The sequence below is a fragment of the Pyxicephalus adspersus genome, chromosome 1, assembly GCF_032062135.1.
Source record: "Pyxicephalus adspersus chromosome 1, UCB_Pads_2.0, whole genome shotgun sequence".
In the NCBI taxonomy this organism is placed as follows: Eukaryota; Metazoa; Chordata; class Amphibia; order Anura; family Pyxicephalidae; genus Pyxicephalus; species Pyxicephalus adspersus.
Window position 1 is genome coordinate 4,656,720 of NC_092858.1, and position 10,823 is coordinate 4,667,542.

The 10,823-nt window shown below is 42.1% G+C and overlaps 1 protein-coding gene across 1 annotated transcript in view; it reads right to left on the reverse strand.

Moving 5' to 3' along the window:
• Positions 1–2,491: 2,491 nt before the first annotated feature.
• FAM168A (family with sequence similarity 168 member A) overlaps positions 2,492–10,823 on the reverse strand; it is a gene marked incomplete in the record, with an annotated part of 76,827 nt that continues 68,495 nt past the window's right edge. The window contains 4 exon segments of the mRNA XM_072401068.1: positions 2,492–2,631; positions 3,329–3,459; positions 4,996–5,170; positions 6,550–6,692. Coding sequence (XP_072257169.1) covers positions 3,347–3,459; positions 4,996–5,170; positions 6,550–6,692 — 431 coding nt within the window.

Here is a 10,823-nt window from a genome sequence, read left to right on the forward strand (position 1 = left end):
CAGTCAGACCGTGCCACTTCTTGGAGAGCCAATTTAAAGCCAAGCAAGGAACAACTGCTGCCACAAAGACTGCACAAAATGCAATACTGCATGATAAACACTATACGATATTTGCAACAAACATGTCCGATGTGTAATGTTGAGAAAGTGCAGTCTTATTATTTCCTTAAACATGGATTACTAAAAAAAAGAAGCTTTGTGTTGTAACACTGAGCACAATATAAACTGATGAACTATGGGGATTACAGAAATGCAGAATTTCTACTTTGAACTGCAAAATGACTGCCTTTAACATAAACAAGCAAAGCACTGCAATGCTGTTTCCAGCTCACCCATCTGGAATGGCAATCAACAGACAAAAAATAGGTCCTATAATGCAGAGAATGGTGTGACCCAATGCGGGTGTAACTGTCGATGTGTTTTGGGTGCAAGTGCAAATGAATGGCAATGCACAACAACGCACATGGACAGAGCCAAAGATCGTATGTTATGAAAAATCATTTTCTTGGCACTTTTAATTCAATTGCAGTAAAGCAGTTGGTTCTTTAAAGTTTGGGAACTCTGACATGCATATTTGTGGGTGGACATAATGACGTTTTCACAGACACTGTCACTTTTCTCATACAGAGAAATATGAGGGTGTCTACAACTAGCCCACTGACCCCAGAAGTTACGGAGCAACATCACCACCTCGGGCCAATTTACTGGAGTGTCTTTTAGATAGGGAGCTTGTGAGCATTATTTGGGTCTGAGATGTTCCATTACATAATGGCCCTGTCCAAGCCCCGACACCAAAGCTTACACAGGCGGGAATGTTGTAGTGGGTAGCTAGGTAAGTAGAAGAGGTCGGAGAGTCTCTTTAATTCCTACTTTAAGTTTACTGGTCCTTTTAAACTTTCAGTCAAACAGAATTTCAAAAGCCAATTAAACGTGACCAATTCATGTAAAAGTGTAAAAAAAAAATAAAAATGTATACAGAGTTGCATACTTTGAGTATCACACGAGTGAAAGATGGCAAACTATCCGGCTTGAATATAAAAAAGAAAGGCTTATTTTATATGCAACCGGACAATGTGTAAAGCTGGCAAAAAAGGTCCCAGCATGCCTCTGCCCACTTCTGGCATCTCAGGTGTCAGAATGGAGGTGGTATAGTAGAACTAATAACCAGCATGAAACTGGGAGACATTAGCTTCCTTTTCCAAAACATAAATGAAAAAAGCATACGGAGTGTAGTGTATTCTGAGGTTTAGTGTTCTAGAAAGCCAGACTTTTCAGTAATTCCAGTGCTAAGTGAGGTAACCGTGTCATTGTGGGTGGAGGTGGGCATCAAAATGTACACTAAAACACCACTTAATAAATATACGATAGTCTCCAGTTATGGTAACTAAAAACATTACAGCTACAAGACGGACTCTGATGCAGGTGTGGGAGTCTCTCCTTAACTACAATGCCCGGCGTTCCGTAACCGGAACGTCTCCGTTAGTGCCACAGGAGAGATGCCAGCTGCTTGTGCCCAGACTAAGGCTTGTATATTGCATACCTGCTGTCTTTGCATCAAGCAGATGTTGAATCAGACAAGCGGCTGTTAAAGGTGGGAGTCAGAGTTTGCTAAGAGGGTAGAATTGTCTCACTGCTTTGCCATGGCAGGGCACAAGCTACTGTACACCGTGGAGTAACTGTTCATTCCTAAACGAACATGCAAACTAGGACTGAGCTATCTACAATACACTCAAGCCTTTCTATCATAACACTGTCTCACAAATACGACATCTCATTGACTAGAGTAAAAGACTGGACCGCATGGGGTCCCTAGGCGCCAGTCAGGCACTGGCATTTGGGTACAATTGTGGTGCATTCGTGATAGTATGTTGGAATATTGGTCCTGTGCCGCTTTTGTGAACTGTCCAGATGGGGGGACAAGGGCCGTGGGAGATGTTTTATGCCCTCCGAAACAATTTAAAAGAAACAAAAAACAAAAACCCCCCACAAGAGACGCATATGTATTTTGTGCTTTAGCAGAAAGTGGTGGTTAGTACGTAACATCTAGAATACTTCTAGCTTTTCCAATAAGAAAAAACTAGTATAGCAGCCTCAAATTTCAATGAAAATTAAAAAAAAAAATTGCATTAGTTTCTCTGTGACAAAGCGAGCGCCATCACAGCTTTGAAGAGAACAGAACTATCGACAATTTCTCTAATGCCAGACAGTGAGCTTTGGAAGACACCATTTCAAAACTGCATTGATGAAATTTTGGAAACTAAACCAAAAAAAAAAAAAAAAAAAGCTGAAACGATGATTCTGAACAAGAAAAAAAGAGAGAACTTTTCAATATTTGTCGGGAAACTTATACTGTGGTAACAATAAAAGCACAGAGACACCATTGATGTCATTGGTGGAGAGGGGGGAAACTTCTGCGCTTGGGAACGGCTAACGCGTGACACGTGGAAAACAGAAAAGGTGGCGGCTTACAGAAAAGCAGCTTTTTAAAATAAAATACTAAGAATAGTAAAGTGACCGATGCACTTTTTGTGTTCCGTTGTTTTGATCTTGCAGACAGACTTGGTGCGGCTGGTCAGTTGTTCCAGCACCCATGTAAGACTTGAGCATTTGCATACAATGTTTACTCCGGACCTGCAAGACAAGAATAAAACGTTTGGTCACACATAGGTGGGTATAACTATGGTTTATGCCCCTTTGACTGGTTATTTACAGGCTTCATTACAGTAGACCTTTGCTCCCCATATCAGAAATTGTCCATTTCTACTTACCCTCTATATCTTTCCAGTGATGCCTCCTCCTTGTTTCAGTGTTGGCGTCAAGCAGAATAACACTGCTATTTTGCCCATTGCTTGTAAGCCAAAGTAAAATCTCTGCTGGCATGGTCGGTTATCATCAGCTTACTTACTGGAGGTTCATGACTCATGAATAGTGAGCCCCGAATCTCAGTTACCTTTGCCACCATGGTCCCTGCTTGACATATCAAATATTGTCAGGGTACAGGTTACCCCACTGATACATCTGGCAGATTCCAGCAAACCTGAAATTGATTTTTTAAAAAGCAATCCTGGACCGGACCTATTCCAGGTTTGCTGGATCATTCATGATCATCATTGGTCACCCATGATAATCTATCTTCTCCAGTCTTTGAGAGCTAACTAGGCCCAATGTGTGTCAATAAATGAAATGCTTGCTTCCATCAAGACGTAGTGTAATGGACCTAATTGAGTGTTTTACCACAAACAATTGTTGCTCATCCACACCCACCACAAGAGATCCCCCTATTACTACCACAGCACCACAAGAAACATTTTTCTGCCATTGTACTTACATAGACAGGCCAGCAGGATTACCAGTGGGGGGGTACATAGCTGTACGCTGGGGTTCCTTGAGCTCTGTATGTTGGCACAGAGACGGGATGTGCTCCTATGGCAGTGTGCTGAGGTGTCGTCAATAACGTGCCTGGGGGAAAAAAAGGTATTGTAAGCTCAGATCAGTCCTAATTCAATACAATTCTACTATTCATAGCCTGCTTTGCTAGGTTATCATTCATGCGATACAAAAAGATTGCAATTGGAATTTTTAAATTTAGTTTATTTTTTGGGAGGGAGATTACAAAGGAATATTACCTTTATCCAGATCTGTCCCCCCTTTCCTGTAAACTGGTTTGCAAAATATTACCAGATGTAACATTCCCCTCCTTGGGATCTTGCGACCCTATTTAAGGCCTTTCAATATATTAATCCTGCAGTACATCAGTGGGCATCACAGATTTCAGTGGTTAGTCAGTTAATGTCTAATCAACCTCCAGTAAAGTTTATGGTGTCTGGTGAATGCAGGCAGGACCAGGAAAATCTAATGGAAAGCCATCTGAAGATCTTTAGGCAGGAGATGGGATTTATTAATGAACACTTTTCTATGTCTTTTTGTCTCCATAGCCCAAAGAAAATAAAATAAGTCTTGCTCTGGAGAGCCGAAAGGATTAAAGTGCATGGAAAGGCAAAATATATTTTATTTCTGCACAGGGTAGGTAAGAATGTAATCCTTTATTAAATTGTAATTGTGGTGTGATTACCTGATGATAAAATTGTCTTCTCTCATTTTTCATCATCACCCATCAGCTGAAGAGTGATGGGAAATCTAATTACAGGTATTCCCCTAGTTATGGACATTCGACATACAGAGGGCTCCTAGATACGAATGGGGCTTCCCTGCTTGCTGGTGTGCAGGACGGATGCTTGATGGGCGGGGAGGGGGGTCAGTTGGCATGAATTACAGAAGAAACCTTTTGCTGTTCTGCAAACTCCTGTAACTCTAATGACCAAGACAAACTCTGCAGTTGTTTCTTTTTGCATATCAAAGCACAGCCTGCTCCAGAAGTTAATGGATGCCTACTTTTATACAGTAACTGACACTACCCTGCCTAATAATATGTGAAACATCTGTCCTAATTGCCTTTTATTAAAATAATGTACCTGTGCTGACTTACATACAAATTCAACGTAGGTACAAATTTACAGTCCCTATCTCGTGTGTAACCCAGGGACTACCTGTATTTAGAACTGTTCCCAGAACTATTGTCCACAAAAGTTCCTGTTCGGGTTACAACTGTCTAAGAGGGTAATTCTTCTCACTTTGGAGAGATATATTCACACTTCCTGTTTATCTTCAGGATTAAAAACTGAAATAAAAATCACCCTATCAGAGCTTCTAACCCTTCCCTACTCTATCTCAGTCTAAAGAAAAAAAATGAACATTTTAGGTTTGACTTTGACTTGACGTTGACTTTAATATTTTTGTTTAGCTAAAAAAAAGACATTTTGATTCTGGATGGTTTCTGGTAAAGTAAATCAGCCTTTAGTTTTTGGTATTTACCCTCCAGATTTCAGTAGTCAAGATCTCTGCACACTTAACATGCATTTGAATGGGAGGATCACTTTGGTACAGTTCATGGATGAACAGGATTCATCAGGAATCAATACATTTTGAAGAACTCACCAGCTGACATGGCCATGGTAGTTCCGGCAACCATTCCCATTGCAACGCCATTAGTCCGTGGTGCAGCTACGGGGGCCGGGTATATAGCAGAGGGGATGCTGTTTGGTTGGACCACAGTGGTGTGGTGGATAACATGGGGCTGTGCGGCGTAGACCGGCTGAGTGTAGTAAGCGCCCTGAAGAACAAGAATTAGGAGATGCACAGAAGTCAGAATCAATGTCGTAACAAGCACAAGGGCACATTCTGCCAAAACAGTCATTTGCATTGAGAGTACGAATTATATCTCCTCCATTCTACCTTCTGACCACCACACTAGAATATTGTGATTTGTGGATATCGTAGAAGGTGTTCCCTGAAGACCACAAAGTTATTTCAAGGGTTCCCCCATGTTAAAGGTGGGGAAACAACCAGTGGAGTGGTCCGTGAAAAAACGGTGGTCCACAGAGAAATTTGGACATTATTTGCAATTTTTATGTTTTAATATAAATGCAAAAATAATATTCTAATAAATTCTTATATTCTGAATGACAACTTTTGCCTTTATATTGCACGTAATTCATGAACTAGAGACAGAAAAACAAGTGAGGTCAGTGTAGTCTGAAGTTGTATGAGGCAATCATTGCCGAGCCGTACCCTTCAGTATTTTTTTTTAGCATTACAACAGTCACCCTGCTCTGCTAATACGGATTCTCATCTGATGGTTTTATTTAATTAGTTTATTTCTCAATGCTTTTTTAAGGTAAGTATGACCCTAACTATGTATTTTCTTTCACTGTTATATTTATTGGTATCAAATAATTTGACTTTCATAACTATCACTTCTTGTTTGGTCTGAAATAAACCCATAATGAGTGAGAAAAAGTTAACAATTATTTTGCATTTCTTTGGTATTACCAAAGATAATGCAACTAATAATAATAATAACAATAGAAATACTTCACTTAACCGTAAGCTGATCAATAAATCAGAGCCTCCACAGTCCTTGTCAGGCACCATTAGGAAGATCATTATTTTACAAAAGTATTTATCTTTAAAAAAAATTCATATTAATGGTCCGTTGGATTTAAAATGATGAATTTAGTGGTCTTTGAGGTGTGAAAGGTTGGCGACCGCTGGTTTAGTGTATTGTTATAGATATTTTCCTGGGTGCAATACAGTCATCTAACTGCAGGTGGTGCTAAGAGATGACTGGAGATACTAACACTGCAGTAAGGGCAGACCTATCACTAAGCACACACCTGTGAAGGGCAGAAACGGGGAGCGGAAATGATTATGGAAATCTCAAGCAGTGTTGTCAGAGTTTACCCCCTGCAAATGTTCACTACAAGACAGGAACTCACTATTTTATGGTATTTTGCTGTGCTTGCAGACCCAATTAAACATTTGTATCTGTGAATTACATTCCAGGTTCATCTAAACAAAAACTGTGCAATATCTTCCAGTGTTAGAAAGCAAACACAGCACGTGTAGAAAAGCCTGTCACCTGCCAGCATGCTGCAGAGATGCTCTGTATGTGGAAGCAGTGGCCTAGTGGCTACCGGCCGGTACCCTTACCTGGGCATACAGGTTCTGCTGGGGATAGGCACTTCGGATGGGGTACATCGCCGTCTGGTATGGGTTAGGGGATGGGGAATAGGGTGGAGGGGCACTATTACTCTGAGCTGGAGGGACTTTATAAGGAGTGCCGGCTGTGTACCCTGGAGAAGAAAAAAAAGACACAAGCAACAGATAAATAACAATAAAAGACATAAAAACAAACATTATAATAACTGACTGTATCACAGAATATTCTTCATTAGATGGCAGAATGCTCCACCTACTGGCTGCAGATGGTAAATATATGGTCCATTACAACTATCACTGGACATTTTGCTCCATGGCAAAAAATGGCACCATAATTGTCATAGCATTGGCCCAGTTCATGTCCCAAAAGCTTGCCAGGGATAAAAGTCAAATATAAACATTTCCTGTATATATAATAAATATATAAATATATTATGAACTTCAACACCAGTTTTATTGATGCACTTTTCTTTTTATTAAGTATTAGAATATTACAGAATTACAGAAATTTTTATGCTGGGTGTGAAGGAGCTGTAGGTGGGTGGTAGCCCCTTTATCATGACCAAACTTTTCAGTAAGCACCCAAAAACAGGCGGGTGGTGCACCCAGCTAAAAGCGGCTGGAAGAACACTGGATTATATTGTAAAGAAAGCCAAGCCAAGCAGGCAATGGCCTCCACAAGTTATCTGAAATCTCCTCCTTTAGTGTGCACAGATATATTACTGCTTTGTATTTAGATACTTGCCTGAAATTCTGCCACAATCTTGATGAGAATATCACATGACCAAAAGCCTAGACTCTTGATCATGTGACCAGCACTAGAGCATGAATGGAGAAGAATTTTGCATCAACTTTATTATTCTTTATTTATTATGTTTGCATTTGATCTCCTCCCAGGCAAGGCATTGGGTTCTCTAGAATCCGGAATGGATGATTCTACTAAAGTCTTTGCATCCCATGCCTCTCAATTAGAGTCAGTGTAAATTACAAATCATTAGGGCCAAACAGAAGGATAGTGAAAACATGGCACACAGCAGTAACCTCCATTTTCGGGGTCTTCTGGAAACAGTTTGAGACCTTCATGGGACAGTGACAGCCCTTTTCCAGGAATTGGTGCCATCTTTACATGTAGAGTGTTTAGAGATGGATAGGTTGCACCTCGAGCTTAGCTGCAAGGGCACCAATGGCTTACCAGGGGACATTGTGGTAAAGTTACACCATTGCCAAACCAAGAAAAGGCCTTTTCCAAGTAGCTAGAGACAAAGACCGCCTAGTTTTTTAAGGCACTGCAGATTTGTCCTCTAGACCAGTGTTTCCCAACCTTTCTTAGTCGCGGCACATATTTTACAATTAGAAAAATCCCACGGAACACCACCAAAAAGTCAGACACGTAAATTAGCTACCTGCTGCCATCTAGTGGAAGAGTTTTTTTTGGTTCTGCCTATCACTATACATCGCTGGTATAGACAAATGAAGACAAATTTTTTGCAGTAAATAAATCATTTTGGGACCAATTAACTGAAATTGGATAATTTCCCACGGTACACCCGAAGATCTCTCAAGGCACACTAGTGTGCCGCGGAACAGCGGTTGAAAAACACTGCTCTAGACCATCCAGTAGCCTTCCGTTTATATCTCGTTATCCTGCAGGAAGATCGCCTATAGATGGCGCTCTCCCTTTCTCCTCCTATTCTTGGCATGGGATAAGGTCTATCAGATAAGCACACTATTAGAACTTCAGGACTGTTTCCGTGCAGTGAGCCTTCAAGAGTTCTTCTTCCTCCTCCTCTATGTTACATTGATCAGTAGGTGTTTATGACTACACGGCAGAGGGGATCTTTCCAGAGGATAATGGCGAATATAGGCTTTATCAAGTGGAATATCAATTTGCCCCAGTGGTGTACCCTGGGGGAGGAGCCTGCACTAGGCACCTCCAATGATTGGATACTACACAGACTGTCAGGAGTGCCTGTTGGCTGGCAGAAACACATCCTGCGCTCCCTGCAGCGGGCTCCTTCTTCTCCAGCCTGCGCACTCTGATGATGTCACTGCCATCATCAAGGCCAGACAGGGAGAGCGAAAATATTATCATCAGAGCAGTAAAGGGGTCCTAATGTACTTTATTACATCAATTATACGCATACATTATTAAATGAACACTTACATATGTAAAAATGCCATGTGAAGGTCAGGCAGCCAATAGTATAACAGACAACTGCTCATGGGTGTATGCAGGAGCTACATAAAAACAAATATTTATGTGCACCCCCAAATTTGATGATAATGGTATTTTCCCCAGTAAAGAAATTACCATTGGCAGATGTCTATAAATGATTGCTCAGCAATGACTAAGTTGGGTGCTATCTGTAAAGGAGCCAATAGAAATACCTGAAAAGGGTGCCTAGAAATTCCCACATCAGTTCTATAAAGCACCCTTGTTATATTCCAGGTTTTTATGATAAAAATATAAATTATTGCTTTTTATGTAACTCCTGCATACACCTGTGAGCTGGCTGTTCATCAACAAATGTAACAAAAACAATGGAAAAAAAGACCCCAGAAAGACAACATCATATAAAATTTCCCCCAAACAACTATAAAAAGCTGACCAGAAAACACAAGGCGGCTCCCCATCTTTCCATACATACAATGTAATATGGGCAGCACGGTGGCTCAGGGGTTAGCACTCTGGCCCTTGCAGCGCTAGGTCCCAGGTTCGAATCCCAGCCAGGACACTATCTGCATGGAGTTTGCAGGTTCTCCCCGTGTCGGTGTGGGTTTCCTCTGGGTACTCCGGTTTCCTCCCACATCCCCTACTCACAACAATTGAATAATGGTGGCTGCTGATTGGTTGGAATCACAGCAAATCAGCTCACTCAAGTCCATAAATAGCAGTGATTGCTGAAGCAGAGGTCATTCGTCGGCTGTTGGTCGGCGGATTCCGTTGCTTTGCAAAAAGCTGCTCGTATCGATTGCCCTGTATTTCAACGCACTCGATCCCTAGCGATTTGCATTGATTGCTCACTTGATAGCGATCGCCAAGTTGCCATTCCTGTCTTTGGATTTTCTGTAGTGATTATATACCATCAAGTGTTGATCACTACTACCCTTCAGCTACAGTGACCGACATTTCATTTGGATTCAGAAAGACCAGAATCCTCTAAAATGTCCCCTGTACTGTCGGTACTAATTCTGATCCTCTTCTGGGTGATCTTCCCAGCAGGAGGCAAACCAACTGAGGTAGCAGGACAAACCCTCAAGGAACAACAAGAAGCCTTCATAAAGAGAATGGAGGAGATCATGGAAGAACTATACCGCAAGGCTGAAACTGAGGCCATGAGGACAAATTCGGGCACAGTGCTAAACCAATTCATCATCATTGTGCTCATCCTCATAGCGGTTTACAAAGGACTAGACTGCTTCAAATTTTACTGGCATGGCGGGGAGGAGGCCGTACAGAGAAGGGGCCCTCCCAATGATATGGATGCCAGAGACTGGAAGCAGAAGATGTTTGATTGGCTCCAGTCAGAGGACTTCCAGTGGTTCATTAGTATGCTACTGGTAACAAATATCGTAGTGATCCTCAAAGACTTTGATCTATTGTGATCAGCTGGGGATAACACTAGGACTTCCAGTGGTTCATTAGTATGCTACTGGTAACAAATATCGTAGTGATCCTCAAAGACTTTGATCTATTGTGATCAGCTGGGGATAACACTGAAAAAATACTGCTCTGTGCAGCAGTGGGTTGGAATGGCGGGAGGTGGGTTGGGGGGCACCAGGAGCCCTCCAACCCACTTCCCTTCCGGGGTGGGTGGGAGGTGGGTTGGGTGGTTCGGAGCCCTCCAACCCACTTCTCTTCAAGGGTGGGTGGGAGGTGGATTGGGGGGTCTGAGGGCCCCTCAACCCACCCCTCCACCTTACCTAATACAACATCTCTAACTCTAGGCAGCCAATACCAACACTGCACTGATTACAGAAGGACACTAGCAGGGGGTGGGAATGGTGGGGAATGGGGTGGGCACAAAGTGGGTGAGGATGGGATGGGGATGGGATAGGTGGGAGATGGGTTGGGGGATAAAGATCGCCTCCAACCCACCTCCCTCCCTTCACCTTGCCTCATACACCATCTCTAACCCTTGGCAGCCATTACCTAACCCCCCTGCATTAATTACGGAACGATAAACTGCACCACTAACCCGATTACCATAGTGGGCAGTATGAACTAATCCCAGGATTTCCTCTCCATTCTGAAGAACATCAAA